The 25,933-nt window shown below is 41.0% G+C and overlaps 1 protein-coding gene across 1 annotated transcript in view; it reads right to left on the reverse strand.

Moving 5' to 3' along the window:
- Window positions 1-25,933, reverse strand: part of ASCC3 (activating signal cointegrator 1 complex subunit 3) — a 263,001-nt gene that overhangs the window by 30,763 nt on the left and 206,305 nt on the right. Inside the window, exons 34-36 of the mRNA XM_029046904.2 lie at window positions 22,168-22,293; window positions 7,434-7,545; window positions 6,001-6,135 (exon numbers count right to left, since the gene is read on the reverse strand). Of these exons, the coding sequence (XP_028902737.1) occupies window positions 6,001-6,135; window positions 7,434-7,545; window positions 22,168-22,293 (373 nt within the window). The remainder of the gene's footprint in view (window positions 1-6,000; window positions 6,136-7,433; window positions 7,546-22,167; window positions 22,294-25,933) is intronic.

Raw genomic sequence — 25,933 nt, forward strand, 5'->3', positions numbered from 1 at the left:
TTTTCTTAAAAACAGCAGTGAGTGCTATTTTAGAGCAAAAATCTTGTTAGATTTGGCCAATGTTAGACAGTTTCTAAGATAATTTTAGTTTTTATTTTTAAACTGAGGTCATGGTGACTCAATAACTCCACAGAGCTGTGCTGTGGGCTAGTGAATGGCTTAGTTATAAACTGAACGTGGTTTGCTGCTACTATGGATTTTATTTAATTATGCCACAGAAATTTTTTGCTAGTTATAAAGTGGCTTTGCTGGGAATGGTAGAGCAAATTGGAATGATCTGTTCTTATGATTAAGGATGGGATTCTCCCAAAGAACTATAGTTCTGAAGTCAATTTTTGCCAGGTACTTTGCTTCCAGAATTACAAAAAAAAAATCCTTTTGTAAATATGGACTTGGCAGAGCCTTTAAATGATCACCACAAATCCTATAGTATTTTTCTAATGCTTGGAAAAGAGAATAATCTAAACGAAAAGGTTAGAGACTGACTGCTCTGCATATAGTAAATGCTCAATAAAACTGATTGATTGATTATGGTGTTTTAAAGGCAATAGGGTGGGGACACTTGAAGAATGATTCAAAACTACCTAGCGGAGTCAGAAATTTGAAAAGGGGTATCTTGGAAAAAACTGCTGTATGTGACTGCACTCTGGAAAACACTATTATTCTACATTAGGATAAAGGAAGGGAAATGGTCACAACTGAAGAGATTTTGACATGTGTTCCCTTAGTTGGGAAGCCCAATGAAACTGAGGTGATGTGCACAACAGGGCATGATGTCATAAAGGAGAGAGATACCATTTAGCTCCTGCACTATTATTTGTGGGTCTGCACCTGGACCACAGCTTCTTTAGCTTCAAAAAGAGGAGAAAACATGGAGGCGTTAGCATTGCAGTGATGAACAACTAGAAATAATTAAAGGGCAAGGGATTGATTTATGAAACAGACTTGAAAAATAAATCATTATAGGTAGACTAGAAAATGGCTAAGTCATGGGGACGAACAACAGTGTAAAAACATTAAAATGATTGAAGATTGACCTCAGTGGGTGGAAGCATCACCAGGAATAATCACAGGGAGAAAAGAGTTTGTCTTCTTTCCCTAAGAGTAGATAAAGCCTCTTTCCCTCAGAACACTTAAAGTAGGACTTAACACAACAGAAGAGGCTTGTAATTGCACACCTGCATTCTATACTGCCAATGGTATGAAGAGTTATTTCTAACCTGCACATTTAATAATTCATTATTTCACAACTGTTCCATTATGAGGTTTGCCTTTTGAAATCTATGGCATAGTGCATGAAAGTATGCATTTACATTAGTGAAATGCTGAAGTTTTTGGTTTTAGAATTTGTTCCTGCTTCTGAACTTCCTGCTCCCTGAGAACATAACATGATGCTGCAGTTATAAATGATGAGTGAGAACTGTCATCTTGGTTTGCCTACACAACTGCTTTGCTGGGATGGGAAAAAGAAGTAGATGCAAGCTTTCTGTGGGGAGGGAATGTATCTATGATTATATTGTACTCTCCCTAGTGCTTAGTACAGTGCTTTGCACCCAGTAGGTGCTCAGTAAATACAATTGACTGACCAATTTTAAAATTTGCTTCAGAATTGAACAGCAAACTCTGATGGTGTCACTTGCACCTGGGAAGACATTAGAGCAGAGGCAGGTGAGCTGTGAATCCCTTGTGTGACAGGGACTGGGTCTGAACTGATTATCTTGTATCTACCCAAATGCTCAGAACAGTGCTTGGCACATAGGAAATGCTTTATCAATACCATAGTCATTATAATGGTGAAAAATTCACCACTAACACCACTACAGGGAGAAGGAAGGCTTCATCCAAATTCTGCAGCCTGAACAGAGAGGCGCCATCTGCTGGGCTAGTAAGGAGCCAAGTGAAGAAATACATTTTATTTTTTCTACTGTGAACAACCCTCTCCAAACCTTGAGCATAAATGGATTTCCACAGCTTATCCTTTCCAAAACTTTCCCATTTCTTGGGCATTCATCCCTTACATATCATTTAATGCTTGCAAGAAGCACAGGAGTGAATTTTTAAAATACAGATCAGGGTTTTATTCCTGACCTACCAGTTGCAGGAGGACTTACTGGAAACAATCACTGGTATTTGAGTGTTTACTGTGTACTGCAAGCGTTTGGGAGAGTACAATACCACAGAGTTGGCAGACATGTTCTTTGCCATGTGAGAAATGAGGAAACCAATGCCTGTTTTCCCCTGCTCCACAGAAACATTTTCTGATAAAAATACAGATCAAAGAAATAACGAATCTGATTATTCAGTGCTCTGAAAGTTATTGCAGTTTCTAAACGTTGCTTCCCTACTTGCCCTTGGAGGGCAGTAAATGACTTTGCCTTTTTGTTAGTAAAGATGGGGCTGCCAGGAGAAGGAGCTGGAGAGAAAGTAACAATACCAATAGTGGTGAGCAAGAAAGGAACAAGAAGTGAAAAAGCATGGAAGAAGTCATGCCAAGGACCTAGTATCTGGATAGCACAGGAAATGCTTCCTGGAGGTCACTCTTCCTCTGCAGCCATAAATTTGAAGTGGACATGAAACAAAGCTTTTCATGGTTTGAGGTTCCAAATTGAAAGTTAATTTGAAGAGATTTTCTTCCTACAATATCCATCCCCTTGGAATGCTCCTGAAGAACAACCTGGCTTGGAATTCCCTTCTTCCCCATATTTGAAAGCCCTCCTAAAAGTTCACCTCCTGTAAGTCTTCCTCATTTCATTTCCCAGCATCCTGAACCATGCAATTGCTTCAGCTAACTACAGCTAACACACTTATTTATACCCTCTTTGGCACTTGTGTGTGTGAATCTCTACGTATACAGAGATGTACACACATGTATACACACATATGCATAGGTATATTATCTATATATCTTGTCCAATTAATTATTTTGACCCACTCTAATTGTGACTATCTTTATGCTCATCTCCCCTACTAAAGTATATGCTCCTTGGGGGTAGGGGAATGTGACACTTTATTCTGTGCTTCCCAGGAGTCCAGTTCAGTTCACCACAAAAAATGGGCTCTCTATATATGCTGCTGCTACTACTATTACTACAGAAAAAAATCCCTGAGTAACCATTTTAAATTTAGAAAATACACACATCTGAGGCTGGGGGACAATAGGGAAAAGAATGAGCCCTTCTCCCAGTTTTGCTGCTGCCTGGGATGACAGAGTATATTTTGCTGCTTCCAGGCCTGTCAACCTGGGTTGAGAGAGAGAGTTTGGAATGGCCAGGCAACTGGACAGGATCTTAGGGGTAAAAGTTATCTAGAGACAAAGCGATAGTCCTTCCTAGATATTAGCTTTCTGCTCTATGCCAAGGATGCTTCTCCGATTAAGCCTTTTTTTCCCCGACTTCCTCTCCCTTCTATGTCATCAACACACTTGGATCTGTACCCTTTAAGTTCTTGATATTCACCTCACCCTTCCTCAGGCCCTCAGCACTTACGTACATCTCCTCTAGATTGTAAGCTCATTACGGGCATGAAACATGTCTAGCAAGTCTGTACTGTACTCCCCTACACATTTGGTACAGTGCTCCGCACACCATAAGCACTCAATAAATACCACTAAATGATTGTTTGAGATTGTCTCCATTTCAGTCTAATTACCTCTTGACCCACTTCCACTCCTGGATAGAAACACTGGGAGATGCTTCACTGGACTTTTCTACCGGGAAATGTTGAAACATTTTTAAAAATGAAAAGTCATGAGTCTGAAAGATTCAGTGGGGTTTCCTGTTTATTTTCCTCCACTCTTTTCCCTTCTTTAAATGGAGCTGTTACTGCCTCTTCCCCAACGATTCTTTCTTTTGTACCCCAAACCACTACCCTGAGTAAGCAGCTCATACCCTAGAAACTAGTCCCCAATTAATGATAATCACAGTAATTTAATGGCATACAATGATTTCCCACTGCCTGATTCTATTTTTTGGTCCGGAATGTCTCCACCTTTCTCAAGTCCCCATATGTGTACTTTTAGTCAAGATTCAAGACTCTCCAATTGTCAAGAAAAAATAATTTTATATATTTTCAAAACAGATATTTGCTATATAAATACTACATAATCTCATATTTTTGTTTGCCTCCCATAACTATGACAACAGGCATATCTTTTAAATTTAATTTTAAATTTAGATATGAATTGGGTGTCTACAGACAAAATATGCTTTAGACATATTCCGCCTTCTTTCGACACTATTAATACATTGGCAGGCACGTTCTAACAACCTCTATCCAAACACATTTTAGCTAACTTTGATCATTCATTTCCATTACTGTCTTAAAATAGACAAACTTTTCAAAGTTCACAGAATAATTCAAATTATAATCATGTTTTGCAGTGCTGACATTGTTTTCTACTCTGGGCTCTGGCTATCAGTGCCAGCATCATTAAAAGATTCTTCAAATTACTTTTTAAATATCCTTTTCCCTCAGGATTTTCACTTCCATCTAATTAGGCTACTTACCCCACGCCATGTAATTCCCTGTTGGCAAAACTGCTAAATGCTTCAATAAGTAGGAGGAGGGCATCAATAGAGCAAGACAGATGTAATGTCACTGGTTAACAATGGAGGTGTGAAGCGACTGCCTTCATTATGGAGCTCATTAATTCATAGTGTTAAAAAAAACCCACCACTAAAAAACTTGGCGGAGCCTAATTTTTTCCACATAATATCAAATTGTTAAAAACTTTTAAATTAGCACCTTTAATAAGGAATTCTGGAGAAACTATTTGGCGTGCAATTAACCTTTGTATTCCAATAGGGAGAACCTTGAATTACATTTGTAATAAGGCTCCTCCTACCTTTACTTGCATGCTTGTAGGCAAGTCTCAGGGCAGACTTGGGATATAAAATTCCCAAAGTATCACTCCCTCAGAGTTGGTACACATGGTACACAGACAGTGGCTCATAAGTTAACACAATGATGGATCCAGTATTAGTTTCTTACAACTAAATCCACTCCAGCTAAATAAGGGAGAGGGCAGGTGCTCATACGTCTAGGGCAAAAGCCTGGCCATGCTTCCTTTGGTCAGGGAAAGAAGCATTCAAAGCTCTGGAAAGAGAATTTTCACTTGGATTGAGAACTGGCACCTGGGCCCAGTTTGAAAATTCTCTTTTACATTTAGGGATGCCAGGTCAGGGCAATACTAGGGTCCAGTTTCTGTATTTCCTTTATACTTTACTTCTCCTTGATTCCATGACAGTTTTCTCTGTTTTGCACATATCGAGAAATAACTGAAAACTAGAGTGTGCTTCTGACTGGAAAATGATATTGCGCACATCAAAATTAAGCCCAAATTTCTAGCCTTAAGAACAAGAGTACAATGCATGCAAATCTGTGTTGATTTAAGCAATTACAATTCAAGGCTATTTTTGGGAGGTATTCCATGGTAGAAATCTTGCATTTCAGAAAAAAAAAAAATCAAACGGTCCAAACAACCACCAGTGACTTCCCACCTCTGACCCTTGCTTATGTTGTCCCACGGCCTGCAAACTCTCTCCAGCCTAATCCAACAGAGCGTGGCTCTCACCTTCTAATGTACCCCTAAAATCCAACCTCTTCCAAATCTACTCCAATTTATTTCCCAGCACTCTGAGCCATATGAACCCAAAAGCCTTCTCTAGCACATGTGCATTTATGTTTCATCATCTTCAGCACGTATGGGTTATTTATTGTGATTATTCAATTTGTAAATATTTTTGTGGCTATTTTTATGTCTGTTTCTCCCATTGGAAAATAAACTCTTTGGGGATTAGAGAACGTGCTACATGCTTTCTCCCCATCAAGATTTGTAAACTCGTTATGGGCAGGGAATGTGTCTACCAACTCTGCTCTAGTGTACTTTCCAAAGCGCTTAGTACAATGCTCTGCACACCATAAGGTCAATCGTAAGATTCTGAATAGTTTCCCAAAAGGTTCGGAATTTCAAGAGTTACTTGAAAGAACCATAAAACTCACCGTCAGCACGGCCAGCAGATCTTCCACGCTGCTTTCGGGTTTCAAGCGTTCCTTGAACATACGGACGGTCGGGTGCTTCAGATAGTAATAGGAAGCAATGCGGCCCAGGGTCAGCGATTCAATGCTCCGATTGTCCTGTTACAAGGAAAAAAGAAAACAGGCCATGCATAAAAATGCAGGAGAAATGCATGAGAAGCACATCTGTTAATGATTACAAGAACAGAGTGATGAAACCAAATATGCACATGGAATGCAGGAATCTAATCAGTTCCCTTGAAAAAGAAACTCTTACTAATGATGGCATTTATTAAGCACTTACTAGTTGCCAAGCACTGTGCTAATTGCTGGGTAGATACCAGATAATCAGAGGGGAGGCAGATTAGGAGGGAGGGGTTACAGATCTTTAATCTCCATTTTACAGACGAAGAAACAGGCATAGAGCAGTTACGTGATTTGTCCAAGGTCTAACAGCATTTAGGTGGGCGGGCCTGGGATTAGCACTCCGGGTTTTTTGTCTCCCAGTTCCTTGCTTTTTCTAGTAGGCCATGCTCATCATTAAGAAGGAACAGTATGGTTGAGAAGAAAAAGCATGGGCCTGAGAGTCACAGAACCCGAATTCTAATCCTGCTGAAAAGTCACTTCACTTCTCTGGGCCCCCATTTCCTCATCTGTGAAATGGGAATTAAATAGCTGTTCTGCCACCTATTTAGACTGTGAATCCCATGTGGGACAGGGACTATGTCTGACCTGATGATCTTGTATCTATCTCAGCACACAGGTATAGTATTAGGCTCATGATAAGTGCTTTACAAGAAGCAGCATGGTCTAATGGACAGAACACAGGCTTAAGAGTCAGAAGGTCACGGGTTCTAATTCTGACTCCATCACTAGTGTGCTGTGGGACCTTGGACAAGTCACAACTTCTCTGGGCCTCAGTTACCTCATCCGCAAAATGGGGATTAAGACTGTGAGCCCTCTGTGGGACAGGGACTGTGTCCAACCCAATTATTTTGTATCTACCCCCACACTTAGAACAATGCCTGGCACATAGTAGGTGCTTAACAAATGTTATTATTATTTTACAAATACCAAAAATCTTATTGTTGTTATTACTAAAGAAAAAACCTTGTTCTGGATAGCAAGTTGGCAAACGAGAGTGCTGGAGAATGGGACCCTGCTACTTCTTGTCTACATAGAGTAGTGATTTTGATTTGAAGACTATAACCAGCTCGTTGTTGGCAGAAATGTGTGTTTATTATATTGTACTCTCTCAAGCACTTAGTACAGTGCTCTGCACACAATAAGCGCTCAATAAATACGAATGAATGAACACTGGAATACCAAGTCAGTGATTGCAGGCTTATTACAAAAGCAATGAAGGTTAATATGGGATTGCTACATTTGGACTCCCAGTAGACATGAATCAGTCATACCTCTCCAATTTCAATGCAGTAGGAATACTCCAGTTCGACAAGAGACTTCTCGACGAGGTTTGAAAGGAACTTGTTCATGGTCTCATGGCCCACGTCATCTAAATTATAGTAGCTGAAAACAAAACCCACGACTATTATTAACCACGCAAAGACCTTCTGTTGCGTATAATGTCATCTTGGATTTGCTCTTCTCTCAAGAAGCCTATTAAAGTGCTTTGCATGTATTCACCCTGAGAGGAGGGAACAAGAACACAATCACATGGTGAAGGTCTTCCCAGAGTTAATAAAGGAATCAGGACTGGAATCCCTATCTACTGACTTCCTGCCCTTGTACCTGGCCATAGCAGATTGCTAAAACAAAGTGGTTTATTACAAAGGGCAATTAAATTTGGGTTGAGTTCATAATTATGAATAAATTAGGCTGAATATTAGGGCAAACAGGTTTTCCAAAATTGCATGATCCCCAATTTTGAACACGAACTAAAATTGATATACTAGGTGTATAAATAGGCTTCATTTTATGGTTAGGATTTTCCCTTTGAGTAAAATGCTCAGTTTGGGACAAGAGTGACCATTCTGGTCTCATCGAACTTCATTCCTCCTCCTGTCAAACAGCTCCAGAAATACGACCTTCTGAACATCTTTGTTGGTCTAACTGGGATAGAGGTGATGATTCCCTGAATTTGCATTTCAATCCAAAACTCTCACTCCTCAAACCACTTACTCTTCGAATATATGTTATGCAAAAGCGCTATTAAATTTAATTTATGTGATTTTATGTTCACTGATGTTTTTGAAAATACCACTGCTTCTGTCCATATCAGTGTGTTTGTTTTACATTATACGCTCCAAAACTGGACAGACCGTGACACTTTTTTTCAATCTTTCTACCACCCAGAGCAGTACCCTGTGCAATGAAGTCCTTAACTGCTTTTGCTATTCTGTTAGAAATTTGGCAAATTATTACTCCCAGTTCACTAAGGGCCTGGACACAACCTAGAGTTTGTCCAGTGAAGCACCAGATTGAATAAAAAAAATTTAAAATGCTAGGATACACCAAAATCACATGCAGTTGTGTATGCATTTGGCCCAAGCTTAATGTTAATGAGCATCAGAAAACCTATCTTTTTTCCAGTGGAATAACCAACAGAGGCACTCAGAGGAAATATGTTTGTGTGTGTTTTGGTTTTGGAAGTGAAAATAAGAAAGCTGGACATGTTAAGCTCCAAGAGGGCAGAGTTTCCCAAACCATTTTCACCATTATACACATTTTTCTTTTTTCAATTTCCAGATTCATTTTTCAGAAAACTGAAATACTTCAATTTGCCACAATATAAATCCTCACATGACACCACACATTCTTTTGGCTTTCCTGGCTCTATAAAACTTTGCAAAACTGTTTCTATCACCTGTTGGTAACAATATATATTTCAAGTTATTTCTAAATTGAGAATATCAATCTATTATATTTATTGAGAAGTTTCTTTGTGCAGAGCACTGCACTAAACTCTTGGGTTGGTAGACATGTTCCCTCATCTCAAGGAGCTTACAGTCTAGTGAACACAGAGAAAAATGTTTTGAAGCACTGCATAATGGCTATTTCAGTATTTTATGCAATATGAGAAGCAGCATGGTCTAGTGAGAAGCAGTGTGGGCTAGTGGAAAGAGCACAACCCTGAGAATCTGACAACCTGGGTTCTATTCCCAGCTCTGCCAATTGCTTGTTGTGTGATCTTGGGCAAGTCACTTCACTTCTTTGTGCCTCAGACCCTTCAAATGTAAAATGGAGATTAAATGCCTGTTCTCTCCCCAACCTAGTGTCCAACCTAATTAGCTTATACCTACTCCAGGGCTTAGAACAGTGTGTGACACATAGTAAGTGCTTAACAAATACCATAAAATATGAATAATGAAACAGTAAGGAATGGAATTGGATCTTAGATCTAAATAACAAAAATAACAAAAGTAGGAAAATTTTTAGAAAAAAATCACATTTGCCTGCTCAAACCAGAGTATCACCACAGTATGAATGCATTTTCAAATTAAAAACCTATTGATTACTTATAAAAATAGCTGCATATATCCTGTGACAGCTTAGTAATATTAATAATAAGAAAAAATAAGATAAATATGGTAGACTAAGCTCATAATGGGCAGGAAACATGTCTGCTAATTCTGTTATATTGTACTCTTCCAAGCACTTAGTAAGTGCTCTGCACATAGTAAGTGCTCAGTAAATACCACTGACTGATTAATAAATTGCCAAGGCAAACAGTTGGTCTTTAAATGGCTTTTTTCGGTAAATCTGGTGCAAAGGAAACACATTTTAAATACTGATCAGAACTTCTGGTAGATTAGAAATATATTTTGAGATGCTTAATTAAACCATACAATTTTTTTTAACAGCAAGATACTCATTAACAGGATAGTTATAGCTGAATTTGTCTCACTAAGGTTCTTAAAAATATGAGTGCAATTTGGATGCACTCCCCACTCTAAAATATTTATAACTAAGTGCCATACTTCTTTCAAAATAGAAACTTCTGTCTCAGAGGAGGTAAGAACACATTATCAGAGAAACACCCTATGGTATTCAAGGGCTGACAGGCTGGAAAATTGTTACCACATTTCCCTTAGCCACAAAATGCTTGCTTCTTTTCCAGCAATAAGTAATTTCCTAAATGGTATACATGGTACTCTTCAAAACACACCCATTACCATGTTTGCAGAAATGCACTACAGACATTTATAGAATTAAATCTAATCAGTTACTTTCATTTTTTTTTTTACCTGTCTTTTGGGCCACTCAACAATAATAAAAATGCCTGCATTTCTTATGTCAGCTAATGCTCATAGACTGTAAACCCCTTTGTGGGCAAAGATGGCGTCTACCAACTCTAACGCACTGTACTTTTCCAAGTGCTTACTACTCAATAAGTATCATTGATTGATTAATGATCCAACAAATTTTAAGGCACAAGCTTCGTTTACAATATTTTTTAAAAAAGTATTGCAATACAACTTCTACTGTGGCCTGTCACAATTCAATTAGACTATAGCCTCTATATCAACCTATATGCAAAACATTTTTTTAAAGTGGTATTTGTTAAGTGCTTACTATGTTTGTACTAAGCACTGGGGTGGACACAAGATAATCAGATTAGACACAGTTCCTACCCCCATGGGAATCACAGTTTAAGTGGGAGGGAGAACAGATACTGAACCCCCTTTTTACAGATGAAGAAACTGAGGCAGAAAGAAATTAAGTGACTTGCCCAAGGTCACATAGCAGGCAAGTGGCAGAGTCAGGATCAGAACCCAAGTCTTCTGGTTCCTAGGCCTGTGCTTCTTTTGCTGGGCCATGCTGTTATTGAACTATAAAAATTCCAAATCACCAGTTTTCCTTCTTAAAAAGAATCGGTGTGAAGGAGAAATATATGTAGCACCTGAAAATATGTTTAATAAAAAATAAAGCCTGTAACTTTCACCGTGGGGGAACCTAACTGGAATTACTATAATTGATTGAAACGCTTTTTGAACAAAGATGGAATAAAGATGAAAAGTAAAATTTTTCATGGTGTTTGAAACCATGCCGAAAATCTTTCAATTTATACCAATGTTAACTTCCACTGAGTGAACTTTCCAGTTTCTGAGTTAGTGTGCTTTTATTTTAACCTCTGTCTTCATGGATGGTTGGAAAGGTTATAATCTCTATTTTCAGTGGTGGTATAATCAGTGAAATTTTCAGTAATATGAAAACCATACAGTAGTGGAGTAAAAAGAGGTTTCTACTTCTCCCCAGGGTAAAATCATCATTTACCTTCTCTTTTAAGTAGCTATATTACAAACTGTTTAATTACCATAAAGGAGAAACACAATGCAGTTTCATGCTCACTGCATTGAATCATCTAGTCATTATTCTCCCTTAGCCATAAACAGACAGCCTACCTTTTTTACCAGCATGCTATTTCATTTGTTTCACAGTGAAACCCGGTTTCACAATAATTGACTTGTCAGAGGCTCTAATTTATGAGACTGCGCTTCGTAAGCCTCCTCTATATTGGACCCAACCTGCACACAAGCAGGGTTGAATATTTACAATGCTGTTAACAGGTGCTGAGTTGTTTAATGATTCTAATAGCCAGAAGCGTACTGAGAAAGCCAGCGGGATCACAATTACAGGCTGTTTGAACACAACAATTACTGTCCCCTGAGAGGTGTGAAAGTCAAAGGCAGTTTTACACCGACAGCATCTAGCACATGGGTGAGACCCGCTAACTTCCATTAGTAGTCCACTGGGAAAAAGGAATAACAAATCTCTGGGTATAGTAAAGATGTTTCCCAGTCCATAAAATTTAAACAATCCCAAAGTGAAACAACTAACTTTTATTCTCCTGAAAATACAACCTCAAAGGAGAAACCAGGTGACCAGAACACAAAACCTGATATTTTGTGCATCATTATCATGGGTGAGATTTCACCAGTCAATTGGGATGAAGAGCTTGTGCGGTAACATATGATGCTGATAAAAGTTACATGAGGCAGGATGGACTGAATGGAAGCAGGGGTGTCCATTTTGTGGGATGTTTTGTAAACCTGGTTGGGAAGCTCTCTGGGAAATTTTTCATCATCTTTGAAATGTTGCGGCCATAACTGTCAGGGCTGGGAAGTCATTTGTTACTGCATCATGGGCTTTTTTTATGTTCCTATTATGCAGGAATAATACTGGCACAAATAATGGAATCAGGCTGCCAGAGCAACTGAAACTACCACAGTTCCATCCTTACATTATTTAAAAAGCACTTTCGGGGTAAACAAAAAAAACCAGCATATGAACTGACTCCACAACTTAATTTGGAGGAGATTACATTTTTTTGAAAGCAGCTCATCCATCCATCAAAACTGAATATGCGTGTGTTTGTGTGTGTGTGTAAATCTTACACAGGGCAGGGAGAAAAACTGGAACAGAGGTATGGAGTCTGTGTATCTGAAAACCTCAACTCCATTCTTTGAGAATTGATATCGGTGGAGAAGAACTGATTGGGAAGGGCAACCTTTTTTTAACGGTTGACATGAATCTGTCAAAAGGAAATCTCTTCTTTAGAGGTGGTCCTTATTTTAAAGATGTGTTCTTCAAAATTTAGTATTTCAGAAATATTTTACTCATTCATGTAGATTTGGACTATTCATTCATTCAATAGTATTTATTAAGCGCTTACTATATGCAGAGCACTGTACTAAGTGCTTGGAATGTACAATTCAGCAACAGATAGAGACAATCCCTGCCCAATAATGGGCTCACAGTCTAAACGGGGCTCACTGTCTAAACAGGAAAGTGGGGGTCAGGGATAGTCCACAGATAATTCAAAAACCTTGGAATCTTTTTACCAGAGTTATCAAGGAAGAACAAAATTGTCCAATCTGAATTTCATGCCTTTTTCCTGCTCTGGAGGTGGTAATTAGAGAGGAAACAGACAAAAGTCAGGCTGTGAGAGCAAGAAGCAAAGCGGAGGTGGATAGGCGTTTGCGTAAGCAAGAACAGACACAAGGTGACTGTGGGGGATTTCATGTGGAGGCCACATCCGGACCTTCTTCCTTCACTTTCAATCAAATAAACAAGGATGAAAACAATGACTGCAAATACTTAACATGAATGACACTTTTTTTTTCTGGAAGACAGTCGAGCATGTGTTCTGTATATAGGTTTAATAGTTACAGAAATATGGCATTAATTGTAAGGAAAAGCCTCTGATTTTTTAATAAACCCGTGTTTAAAGTGCTTGTAAGAATGGTGAGTGTAGTCAACTGTGTGTAAGAATACAAGCTGCTGTCTAACCTGCTCACTTCATGTATGCGTGATTTTGGACAAATTGTGGTTGAGAGAGAAGAATGGAAAGGGATATGGGTGGGAATGTGGGCAGTTCAAGCTACTCCCCAGTGGATTTTTGCTTTAAATTTCAGCCCCTGGGAATTTGCTGCAGCACAGCTTGGATAGCCGAGGCTTTAAACAGAAATGCTACTGCCGCTGCTGCTCTACATGATTCCATTTTCCGCTGCTGCCCAGGATAACACATTAAGTGGCAGTGAAACTGCTGGGCCTGGGAGTCAAAACACCAGTGTCTCATGGTGGCCACTTGTCCAGGCCCCTGAGAGCCAGTGATGCTTGGATGGAAGGGCTGGTGTCTTAGAATAGGTTGTTGTGGCTTCTACCACCAACACCTTCAGTGGCCTTGACCCATGAAAGGGTCAGAGAAGTACAATAAAGCCTAAATACCAGTTTTCTTCCCTCGCCTCAGATTCTGAGTCCCATGTGGGATGGGAAACATTTTCTACCCCACATATACTGTTTCTACTCCATTGTTTACTACAGTGCTTGACACAAAGTGTTAAAGAAATACAATTATTATCATTAGTATTAATAAGCCCTCAACAAATAACACAATTATCATTTTAAGTGAGATAGTGGGAAAACAGACACCCATTTCTCTTCTCCAGAAGCTGGCTCTCTAATAGCACTGGGCTACTCTGACCTGGCATTAGAGAAGTAGCGTGGCTCAGTGGAAAAAGCACGGGCTTGGGAGTCAGAGGTCATGGGTTCAAATCCCGGCACCGCCACTTGTCAGCTGGGTGACTGTGGGCAAGTCACTTAACTTCTCTGTACCTCAGTTACCTCATCTGTAAAATGGGGATTAAGACTGTGAGTCTCACGTGGGACAACCTGATTACCCTGTATCTACCCCAGAGCTTAGAACAGTGCTCTGAACATAGTAAGCGCTTAACAAATACCAACATTATTATTATTATCATCTTGTTTGAAAAGGTGAAGGCATAACTAATGGACCAAAAGATTTACCTGGACCCCGTCTTTAACAAAAGTTATATAAAGCAAAGCTCATAAACATATCTACATGTCTTCGAATTAGGAGACTGGAACTGGAATATTGGATTGGATTTTTACTCATCAACAAAGGTACTTACTGAACACCTTCTGGGCGCAGAGCAGTGTAATGACAATTAGAAGTCTCAAACAAAATTAGTATAATTTTTTACTGGGCTTATTTGTACAGGGTGAAGAATTAACACATAAACCTCAACAAGATACAAGAGATAATTATTTTGCATGTCATTTGATGACATTATGGGGGTGCAAATGTAGACCACAAGCATCACTTAATTCACAGACAGAATACCGAAACCTAGTTTTTAATCGCCAGAGAAAGTAGCTTTGCCCTCAGTTCAATTCATTGGGAGATATAAAAAATGGCCCTTGTCCACCAATAAAGTGCACATTTGTAAGGAAGAAAAATTATGTATCAGAACCATATGCTTCCAGTGAGTGCCAGGGGATGCTGGAAAAAGAAATGGTGATGCTTAAAGCTCACCCCCAGTGTTGGGGCTTAAATGGTAAGGAGAAAACCAGGGAGGAAAAATGTAATTTCTGTTTGGGGAACTGCGTATGGTGTAGCCTGTAAATGGAAGGGCAATGTCAGGGTTGACAAGTCCTGAGTAGCAGCAGGTTTTTCTTTTTATCTATTTCTTTTCATGGGAGGGAAAGTCTGTCCATGGAGGATCTTTGCCGCCCTCCATACTTGTGTGATATGTAGCCAAAGAATCTTGTGGAGTTAACAGCTGGAACACTGGAGAGAGACAAAACTACCTTAGTAAATTGGCTTTAGCTCATCAATGGGGGGAGAGGGGATGGGATAAAAATGAGTTTTTAATGGTCTATGCTCCCAGTCAGCCTCCAGCTCACGCTTCTATTCCATGGAGCCTTGCTGCCCGGGAGCTGCTCCAGATCCTCGGAGAAACACCCAGGCAGAATGCCAACCAACTTTGAAAGAAAATTTCGGGCACTGGGAGGCAAAGTGGACTCTTCTGACACCTAATAGAGGCTCTCTCAAATAAATGAGGCACTCTACGCAAGAGGATTGAATCAGGAAAAGCAGGTCAGAGACAAAATGGAAGGCAAAGACCAGACGTTACAAAAACTGCTTCAAAAGAGTATATGGGCTCCCACATCTAGGGTCCAGGTAGAGAAAAATGACAAAAAGAACCTGAGGAAAAATGAACTTCTGACAGCAGGACTGTACCTGAAAGATCCTGAAGTGCATCCTGTAAATCTCTTCCAGATGGTGAACAGTATGAAAAGTCAGAAGAGTATACCGCAGGAAGAAAAAGCTTTTAAAAAAGAAAATAGACAGTGCAAATACAGAAGAAGATGATCTAAGGGTCAGAGTGGACCACAAATAAAACCTGAAGAATTACTGTGCTACTACTGAAAAGGTAGACATGATGGTAGGACTATACCAATAGGACTGTGGCATACAGGAGGCAGAGGTAACCCTCCCTTTATTCTCATTGCTGGCTTTACTAGGGAACACAAGTCCAGTCTTGGGTGATAAAATGTGCAAGAGGGATTGAGGGAATTTGGAGATGACAAAGTGGAAAGCTATAAAGATGATCACAGGTTGGAAAAAAAGGTGTAGGAAAGGACTGGGAATAATTAACATGGAGAAGAGTAGACTAAGAGGCAATTTAGAGATGATTATACAAGTGAGTGGAACGGCTATTTGTCAGATTCTGAGGGCACGGCACGAGGAAATGTACATTCATTCATTCAATAGTATTTATTGAGCGCTTACTATGTGCAGAGCACTGTACTAAGCGCTTGGAATGAACAAGTCGGCAACAGATAGAGACAGCCCCTGCCGTTTGACGGGCTTACAGTCTAATCGGGGGAGACAGACAGACAAGAACAATGGCAATAAATAGAGTCAAGTACATGCCACAGGATGATAGATTTAGGCTAGACACAAGGAAATGTCCATATCAGTAAGGGTTGATCAAAAACAAGATTGGGTCTCACCAACTGGAATCTGTTAAAGTCCCTCTTGAATATTGTTTCTACAAAAATCAGTCACCCAAGGAAGTGTGTAAAGTATTACAAACTTCACTGGGCAGCCACAAGGAGAACTGGTATATGTCATATGCCCCTAGAGTGTAGAGTTAAAAACATACCAAGATGCACATCCATTTACTCAATGGGCTGTGGTGGGTAGGGTGTGGGAGATGGTAAGAAGAGCTTCCTGTTTGGATGGGCAGCAGTGATGGATACTAGCAAGTAATCCAGTTCCACTTTCTGGATCAACCCAGTGCGTAGTAGCCAGGTCCCTGGTTATACTACCAAGCCTGGTTGAGCCACCCAGAAGAATGGCACCTCTATTCCAAACCATGTTGCTCCATGGGGATCAAGTGGTGCTGGTAGCATAAGTAGTCCGAATTGGGAATTAAGAATGAAAAGAGGGGAAGTCAAATAAGAGTCCTGGTGCAGCTGGCAACCGTATAATATTGACGATCTCTTCCATCTAATCCGACTGAGCTATTCTTATTGCTGCAGTCACCAGGCTTTTTATTTAGAATGAGTGAGGAGATGTTTAAAATTCTGAAAGGTATCAGATAATGCTGAACATTTGGAGCTCAATGAAGGGATCCGCTGTCTTCTTCTATGGAAGAGAGCTTGCCCAGAGGTTGAGGTGGCCTTTTGTCCACAAGGTTAAACCATTTTGGGAGTGATCAAACTTTCTGCCAATTCTCAGAAACCCAGGTTAATAGCGGGGAGGCAGAAATTGGACCAGTAGAGTTACCAGGTCATTCCAAATCTCCAGATCTCAACAAGTGCAATAAAACAGACTGATTTCAGCTTAACCTCTTTTCCTTTTTGTCATTCTTTCTTGGTGGGAACACTAATGAGCAATGAACTTACATCAGGCAAACAGGACGGAGTTGCTCCAATGAGACTTTATAATTTATAAACGGAGTGTGTTCTCTTCTACCAGTCAAAAGTTTTCTCTTTTTGATGTGATTAGCTAGAGGCAGTCAATGGATATTTGCTAGGCTGCCCCTTAACTTGACTGGTGCTGTATGAGAGAAGACAAGGGCTTATAATAATAACTGTGATACATTTTACACACGAACTATGGCACAAAGAAGTTATATGATTTGCTAAGGTCACACAGCAGGCAAATGGCAGAGCGGGGATTAAAACCTAGCTCCACTGACTCCCAGGCCCGATGTCCTTCTTGGCCTAATCTAGGGGTCTTTCAAACTCTTCTTGAAACTGAAACCCTGTGGTCTCATAGTTTCCCAGTGAAAGCTCCTTACACCTACCCTCTCTTCTGGTAGAGACTCTGAATAAATACCTTTCCTACTACTGCTGCAGCTAGATGAGAAGGTCCATGTCTGCAACTGCTACCACTGCCAGAATTCAGAGTACTCTGGATGTAAAAGGCACTGTACCAAATTCTTGGGAAAGTATGACAGAAACACAAGACACAGTCACTGCTCTCAAGCAGCTTTCCCTCCAATCAATCAGTGGAATTTATTGCATGCTTACTGTGTACAGAGCACAGTTGGGAGGATACAGTTCAACAGAGTTCATAGATGAGTTCCCTCCCCAAAAGAAGTTTAGAGTCTAGTGGCTAGAGATCTCCATGGTGAGAGGGAGCAGGGCAGTATCTGATTATCCAATCTGTTTATCTTCTATCCACCCCAGTGCCTAGTGCAGTGTCTGGCATGTAGTAAGTGTTTAACAAGTACCATTAAAAAAACCTCCAACAACCTCTAACAAACACCATCATCAACACCGCAACTCCAAGAGTAAAGCCCATGTTCATTCAGTTCAGGTCTCGTCAGAAAACCCTAAGAGCAAAGCGAATTCAGTGAGAAAATTATGTCTGTACTTTAATCTAAATTTTCAGGAACTCTTCCCATGTGGTTCAATTCACCCTCCAGTGATCATGACTCATGATTATATTACTTGTCTTTAAACACATTACATCAAAACATATTACATTAGAGAAGCAGCATGGCCTTACAGATTGAGCACAGGCCAGGGAGTCAGAAGGACCTGGGTTCCACTCCCAGTTCTTCCACTTGTCTGCTGCGTGACCTTGGGCAAGTCATTTCACTTCTCTGTGTCTCAGTTACCACACCTGTAAAATGGGGATTAAGACTGACCACCCCATATGGGACATGGACTATGTCCAACTTGCTTAGCTTGTATCTAGCCCAGCGCTTAGTACAGGCCTGGGACCTAAATTTCACCCACGCTCAGGCTTTTAGAATCTTCCCAGACAGCAGGTCCACTATAAAAGCCACACTGAGAAGGGTAATGTTTGGAGGATTTTAGTACTCTGAAAGTGAAGATTGGAGGTGGGGGAGGGATGAAGGGAATGAAATCTCTCTTGAGCCAAAGCACTGTGGGACAAGTCTCTCTCAGAGAGCTATGGTCCTGAACAGAGCTCCGATGTGGGCAGTAATGATGTGGCCTCATCACTGGGCGTTTTTCATCGGGGCACTAAGCCTGGTTTTATTTCACCTTAACGGATTAATCGCCCTAGTTCAAAAGGAGAATTAACATGAAAGTCTTTTAGTAAGCCAAAGTACTGATCGGCAACAAGAACTTAAGCTTCAGTTCCAAATACAAAATCTCTTCACGTAACCGGAATGCCTAAACTCTTTGCCTAGGAAGACTCTTGGGAAGAAGGCATTAGGCTGGAGCAAACTATGTAGTGACAAATCAGGCCACTTATTCGCACTGCCCGGACCATTTGTAAACCACAGCCCATTATTAATGGTCTATTCAGGCTAGGCTAGTCAACATTCTTCCAAACAATACCAGCTGCCAACAACTCCACCCTCCCAATCACAGGCTCAATTGCTTATCTTAACAATAAAGAGTCCATTTTGGACACAATAGGACACCCAGGTACAATAAAGACCCAAATTAGAAACAATTCAGGAAGCAAATAGGATTTTCAGTACTCTAATTTAAATTCTATTATCACCAGCCAGCAACAGCTACCCCTAACACAGTTCAGAAGAGAACTGAAATGTGTTTTGGAGCCGGACTGACTTACACTTATGAAGCTTGGAATACTGCTAAGTAATTGTTTCCAGCTACCACTGTAGCTTGATTGAGCCCGATCGTGGATGATAAGCAGGCCCAAGTCAGTCCAGGCTAGGACTGCTTGGGACACTTGGGTGCTACTATTCTTTGACTAAATATTATTATTTTAACTTTTAAAGTTTACTGAGTATGGCAATTAAGACCCTTTATTTTTAATTCATTTTAAAAAAGGAAATATTAAAAAAATGACATCTGGGTTGAAAGATTAGTACTATTCACTGAACAAGAAAAAGCATGATCAGAGTGCACACAATGTGCCACTCCCCCCAAATCCCAAAAGGGAGATGGAAATTGTTGGAGATGGTGAAAATGCCAGGTGAGGAAAATGGATGGAGTCACTCCAGTTGCGTGTTCAAGGTCCCGTGCCTGGGGCCACCAAGAAGCTGGGGGCAACCTGGAGTTTATGGTTAGGATGGTCCAGGGCCTGTTTTGTAAGATGATGGGAGCCATTGTCCAGAAGATACTGGTCCTTTTCTCCAGAGTCACGGGATCATTTTGGGCATGTGGAGTCTGTCACCCAATCCTCCCGAGTGCCTTGGTACTTGCTTTCTTTTTCACTCTGACCAGAAACAAATTCATATTTTTGTGCCTTAATCATCTGTAAAATGGGGGATAAAATACTTGTTCTCTCTTTCAGATGGAACCAGGACAAGGTCTACGTCAATTTGATTTTGTCTCTACTCCAGTGCTTAACACAGTTTGTATTCACAGTAGCCTTTGCATTTTTGGGCACTGTAGCTCATTTAATATAGAAATAACAGAGAGAAAATGTGCTGGGCGTTTTTATATTCAGCTTCCAATGCACTGAAAAACACTGGGAATATCGCTAACCTTCCACCTCTAGAATTGGTAAATGTTTACATAAACTAGAGCATTGGGGAAGCAGTGCATGGGCCTGGGAGTCAGAGGACCTGGGTTCTACTCCCAGCTTCACCATTTACCTGCTTTGTGACTTGGGCAAGTCACTTAACCTCTGCCTCAGTTCCCTCATCTACAAGAAAGGGATTCAATAACTGTACTCCCTCTTATTAGAATGTGAACTCCATGTGGGACTTGATTATCGCATACCTATCTCAGTGCTTAGTTCAGTGCTTTGGCACAGAGTAAGAATTTAAAAAAAATCACAATTATTATTATTTTTACTATAAGAAGGAAGAGGCAGAGGAAAAGTTTTAGCCTTCTTGGAGCAGGGTCACTACCTGCAGCTTTTTGAATTTTCCTTTCAAAGCCTTCCAACTATTTTTGCTGGCAGAGCAATGCTGCACATAGTCCATTCTCTTAAGGGGATTTGAAAGTAATTTCCAGCATTCTCCCATTTTACACTGCCATAGAGATCTGTCAGCCCCTCCCACTCACCATTTATAGCACCTGAACAATCAAGGATAGATTAATTGGTGAAAACATTTGCCCATGCAGAACATACTTGGCTCAATGCTTTAATATGATTTCCAATTTAGGGATTTTGTATTTTTTCCTACCTATTTTTAGGGTTTCCCACCCTGCCCTCCACTCCCACCCAAATCGAAAGAATGCTTCTAACCCACCCCACCACATAAAGATTACTGAAGTGAGGCACTGCTTTGCTAATTTTGCCTCACTGATGTTAAAGTGTGTCTAGCTCAATGTTCTTCTTACGTCAGACTCCACCTTTTAAGTTATCACTTGGAAATGAATATTCTACTTCCTTGTCCATTTCAAAACCTGAGACATCTGTTCAAGAGTGTTTCCTCAACACCCAATATGTGAAAATTACTGTACTAGGAATGTAGACAATATCCTTGAATTTAAGGCAACTTGTTATTTTGCTTTTAACCTACAAGTTATGGGAGCTCTACTAAACCCAGGTAAATCACTGGGTTGCATCACTGATTGATTGATATGCTCATTATGTCAAAAAACAATAATATAAACTTTCAGTAGCTATAAAATTTCAGTTGGTAAGTAAACAGGTAGCACACAAAGTCTGACAACTTAGAAATCAGTACGTTTGTTGAGGGAGAGAAAGACATGTCCAAAATCAGGACTTTTGGCCTTACAGGTAATGAGGGAAAATAGCTGATGCAGAGCAAACAGGAAGGAAACATGCAAGAATATAACCAGTCCATAAAGACTAATTTTCCAAAGTGCCAGAGTGAAAAAAATTTCAACCATCATAATAATGAAACTTGCTTCCATATTTATCAACTTCCAATAAGCTGCAGTAACAGTTTAACTACTGGGCATCTATGGGGCCTCCGGTAAGTAACAAAAAAAGACATTTCCTACCCACATGGATCTTACACTCAGACATACACACATATAAAATATGTATAAGTACAGTACCAAGATAAATAATAATGTACAATTGAATAAATGCATATATGAAAGTGCTGAGAATGGGTATAGTAATTTTTTGGTTTACATAACTTATTCATTTAGAGTTGAATAAATGGGGCTTCTGACTTCTCACTTCTGTATTTTTCCCTAGGCTTTGAACAGTGCTTTGCACATAGTAGGAGTTTAATAAATATCATTACTATTTCTGAAATTTGTTCATTTTTGTTTCATTGTTTTAGAGTGTTAATTTTTCTAAGAATACAATTCTCCAGGAGAATTTATGTGGTTAGAATGTTTAGGAACTTTTCCAGAACCATCAGAGCTGCCAATCCTTTGTAGATATTGCTGAATCGAAAAAAAAAAACAATTACTGCTTTCTATCACATCTTTTTTGAATGTGGAAAATACACTTTTAGTGGTTGCACCTCATGGCCTGAGTGGGGGACTCACCTAGGATTCATGATGAGACGCCGAAAGAAATAAGTCCAGGTGATATAATCCATAGCATCCTGTTTGGAAGTTATCGTGCCAGCTGCAATCTCGGCATTTAAATGGTCAGAGAGCACTTCTAACAAGCTAAATTAAAAGAGAGAGAAGGGAACATATGAAGAGTAAAATAAACCCGAAAATCTTCAACAATCTTCACTTGGATTACTATCCAATGCTATTCTTAAAGTCCAAAATAATGAAGTGCACCCCAAATTATGGCCATCTTACAATAAATGCAAACCGGGGATACATTCCGCACTAACCTGGGCAGTCCTGGACGTTACGCCCAATCACTGCACGAAGATTGATCCTCTCTTTACCCCACTCTCCCTTTTCCCTGCTTTTTTCCCCACTCTCTTTGCTCCCAGGCAGTTTCTCTGTTTCCAACTACACTTCAAATTCAACCCCTCTTATGTTGACCCCTGCCTGTTTTTTTTTCTTCCTTTTTAATTTAGCCCTTGGTTTACCAGTGACTGCTGCCAAAAACTGTGTGTACGGCAACACCCTCCCCTTCTCACTGGTAGCCCTAGAGAAGCAGCATGGCCTAGTGGATAAATCACAGATCTGGGAGTCAGAGGATCTGTGCTCTAATCCCATCTCTGCAGTTTGTCTGCTGTGTGACCTTGGGCTAGTCATTTCTATTTTTAACCACTCAATCTCCAATGGCTCCTTCCCCTCTGCCTTCAAACATGCCCACGTCTCCCCCATCCTAAAAAAAACCCGCTCTTGACCCCACTTCCCCCTCCAGTTATCGCCCTACTACCCTTCCTTTCCAAAATCCTAGAACGAGTCGTCTACAATCGCTGCTTAGAATTCCTTAACTCCCATTCTCTCCTGGACCCCCTCCAATCTGGCTTCCGTCCCCTCCACTCTACCGAGACTGCTCTCTCTAAGGTCACCCATGACCTCCTTCTTGCCAAATCCAGTGGCTCCTACTCCATTCTAATCCTCCTTGACCTCTCTGCTGCCTTTGACACTGTCGACCATCCCCTCCTCCTCCATACCTTATCTCATCTTGGCTCCACGGACTCCGTCCTCTCCTGGTTCTCCTCTTATCTCTCTGGCCGGTCATTCTCGGTCTCCTTCGCTGGCGCTTCCTCCCCCTCCCACCCTTTAACTGTTGGAGTTCCTCAAGGGTCAGTTCTTGGCCCTTTTCTGTTCTCCATTTACACTCACTCCCTGATGAACTCATTTGCTCTCACAGCTTTGACTACCATCTCTACGCAGATGACACGCGGATCTACATCTCCGCCCCTGTCCTCTCCCCCTCCCTTCTGGCTCGTATCTCCTCCTGCCTCCAGGATGTCTCCACCTGGATGTCAGCCCGCCACCTAAAACTCAACATGAGCAAGACTGAGCTCCTCATCTTCCCTCCTAATCCCGGTCCTCTCCCAGACTTCCCTATCACCGTGGATGGCACGACCATCCTTCCCGTCTCTCGGGCCCGCAATCTCGGTGTCATCCTTGACTCGTCTCTCTCGTTCACCCCACACATCCTGTTACCAAGATCTGCCGGTTTCACCTTTACAATATCACCAAGATCCGCCCTTTCCTCTCCACCCAAACGGCTACCTTACTGCTACGGACTCTTGTTATATCCCGGCTAGACTACTGTGTCAGCCTTCTCTCTGATCTCCCTTCCTCCTCTCTCACCCCGCTCCAGTCTATTCTTCACTCCGCTGCCCGGCTCATCTTCCTGCAGAAACGATCTGGGCATGTCACTCCCCTTCTTAAACACCTCCAGTGGTTCCCTATCAACCTCCGCTCCAACAAAAACTCCTCACTCTAGGCTTCAAGGCTCTACATCACCTTGCCCCTTCCTACCTCTCCTCCCTTCTCTCTTTCTACCACCCACCCCGCACGCTCCGCTCCTCTGCCGCCCACCTCCTCACCGTCCCTCAGTCTCGCCCATCCCGCCGTCGACCCCTGGGCCACGTCCTCCTGCAGTCCTGGAACGCCCTCCCTCCTCACCTCCGCCAAACTAATTCTCTTCCCCTCTTCAAAACCCTACTTAAAACTCACCTCCTCCAAGAGGCCTTCCCAGACTGAGCTCCCCTTCTCCCTCTACTCCCTCTACCACCCCTCCTTCACCTCTGCGCAGCTTAACCCTCTTTTCCCCCCATTTCCTTCTGCTCCTCCCCCTCTCCCTTCCCATCCCCTCAGCACCGCACTCGTCTGCTCAACTGTATATATTTTCATTACCCTATTTATTTTGTTAATGAATTGTACATCGCTTTGATTCTATTTAGTTGCCATTGTTTTTACAAGATGTTCTTCCCCTTGACTCTATTTATTGCCATTGTTCTTGTCTGTCTGTCTCCCCCAATTAGACTGTAAACCCATCAAAATGGCAGGGACTGTCTTTCTGTTGCCGACTTGTTCATTCCAAATGCTCAGTACAGTGCTCTGCACATAGTAAGCGCTCAATAAATACTACTGAATGAATGAATGAATTTCACTTCCCCATACTTCAATTACCTCTTCTGTAAAATGGAGGTTAAGACTGTGAGCCCCATGTCGGACATGGACTGCGTCCTACCTGACTAGTTTTACCCCAGTGTCTGGTACATAGTAAGAACTTAACAAATATCATAAAAATAAAAAGGGGAACAGGAATAGAGCAGGGCAAGAAGGAGGAAACAGCTGAAATTGTAGGTGCAATAGCCAGTATGACTCTCTACTTGCCCTAACTGGCTTGCTTTCGGCAGTTGGGGAGGGGAGGTGGCATGCAGGGAGTAGGGGGTTGTGAGAAGAGGGAAGGAGAGGTCCAAATTCAGGGCACAGGAGCATGAGAGGAGGGGTCAGCCACTGTGTTGAAGCTAATGCTGGAGTGGAACATAACTAGTTGGATCTAAGTCAATAGGAGAATGAATCCCACCATATTTAGGGGAACATAACCCAACTGTATGTTTGGCTACCATTTGCTGTTTAGGATCAGATTTATTTTTGGGGTTAATGGGGTTTTTCTTTAATTATCTTTATTTCTTTAATCACTTATTAGTATCATCACATTTTACTTTATTTCATGTCAGAGACTCACTAGTGTTGCAAAACGCAAAAGTTTTTTCAACCAAATGTGTTTTTTTAATTCCTTATGTGGAGACTCTTAGGAACAAAACAAAAAAACTATGCAATTTACACATTTTTACTTTGTACCTGATTATCTTAAAATCATAAATGAGCAAGCCAGGGAAAGCCAGGCGACAACTTACCCCGTGCCTTTTAAAATCTCAGTACTGAAGACAGGCTGCATAAACTGCTATATGTTTGCACATGGATAGCAGAAAGTTGCAAATGACTAACAAATTATTTGTAACATGATTAGAAACCCAATAAGCTATTATGACATTGCATGAAAGGAAATAACTTTGGTGAATGAGAACTCTCATTTTCTTGAGGATACAGTGTGAGAGGGAGGGATTTCCATAGGGGTGGGGCCAATGGTCTAAGAATGGGAGTTTTGGGGGAGAAGGAAGAAGGGAAGGGATAAAGGTTGACACAATAACAAGGATGAGACAGATTCAGAAAGAGATGAATAAGACTGAGAAGAAGAGTTGGAAATGGAGATACAAAGAGAGGCCCACAGAGAGAGGTGTACACCTGTGGAGTGCACAAGCTTGCACCTTGCCTTACCGACCCTTATTGATTATGATGATGACGGTGGCAGCAGCAGGAGAGCAGGACGGGGATTGCTATCTTCCCCCCCCCACAATCCGTGGGTAGACTA

This window comes from Ornithorhynchus anatinus, chromosome 19, assembly GCF_004115215.2.
Source record: "Ornithorhynchus anatinus isolate Pmale09 chromosome 19, mOrnAna1.pri.v4, whole genome shotgun sequence".
Lineage (NCBI taxonomy): Eukaryota > Metazoa > Chordata > Mammalia > Monotremata > Ornithorhynchidae > Ornithorhynchus > Ornithorhynchus anatinus.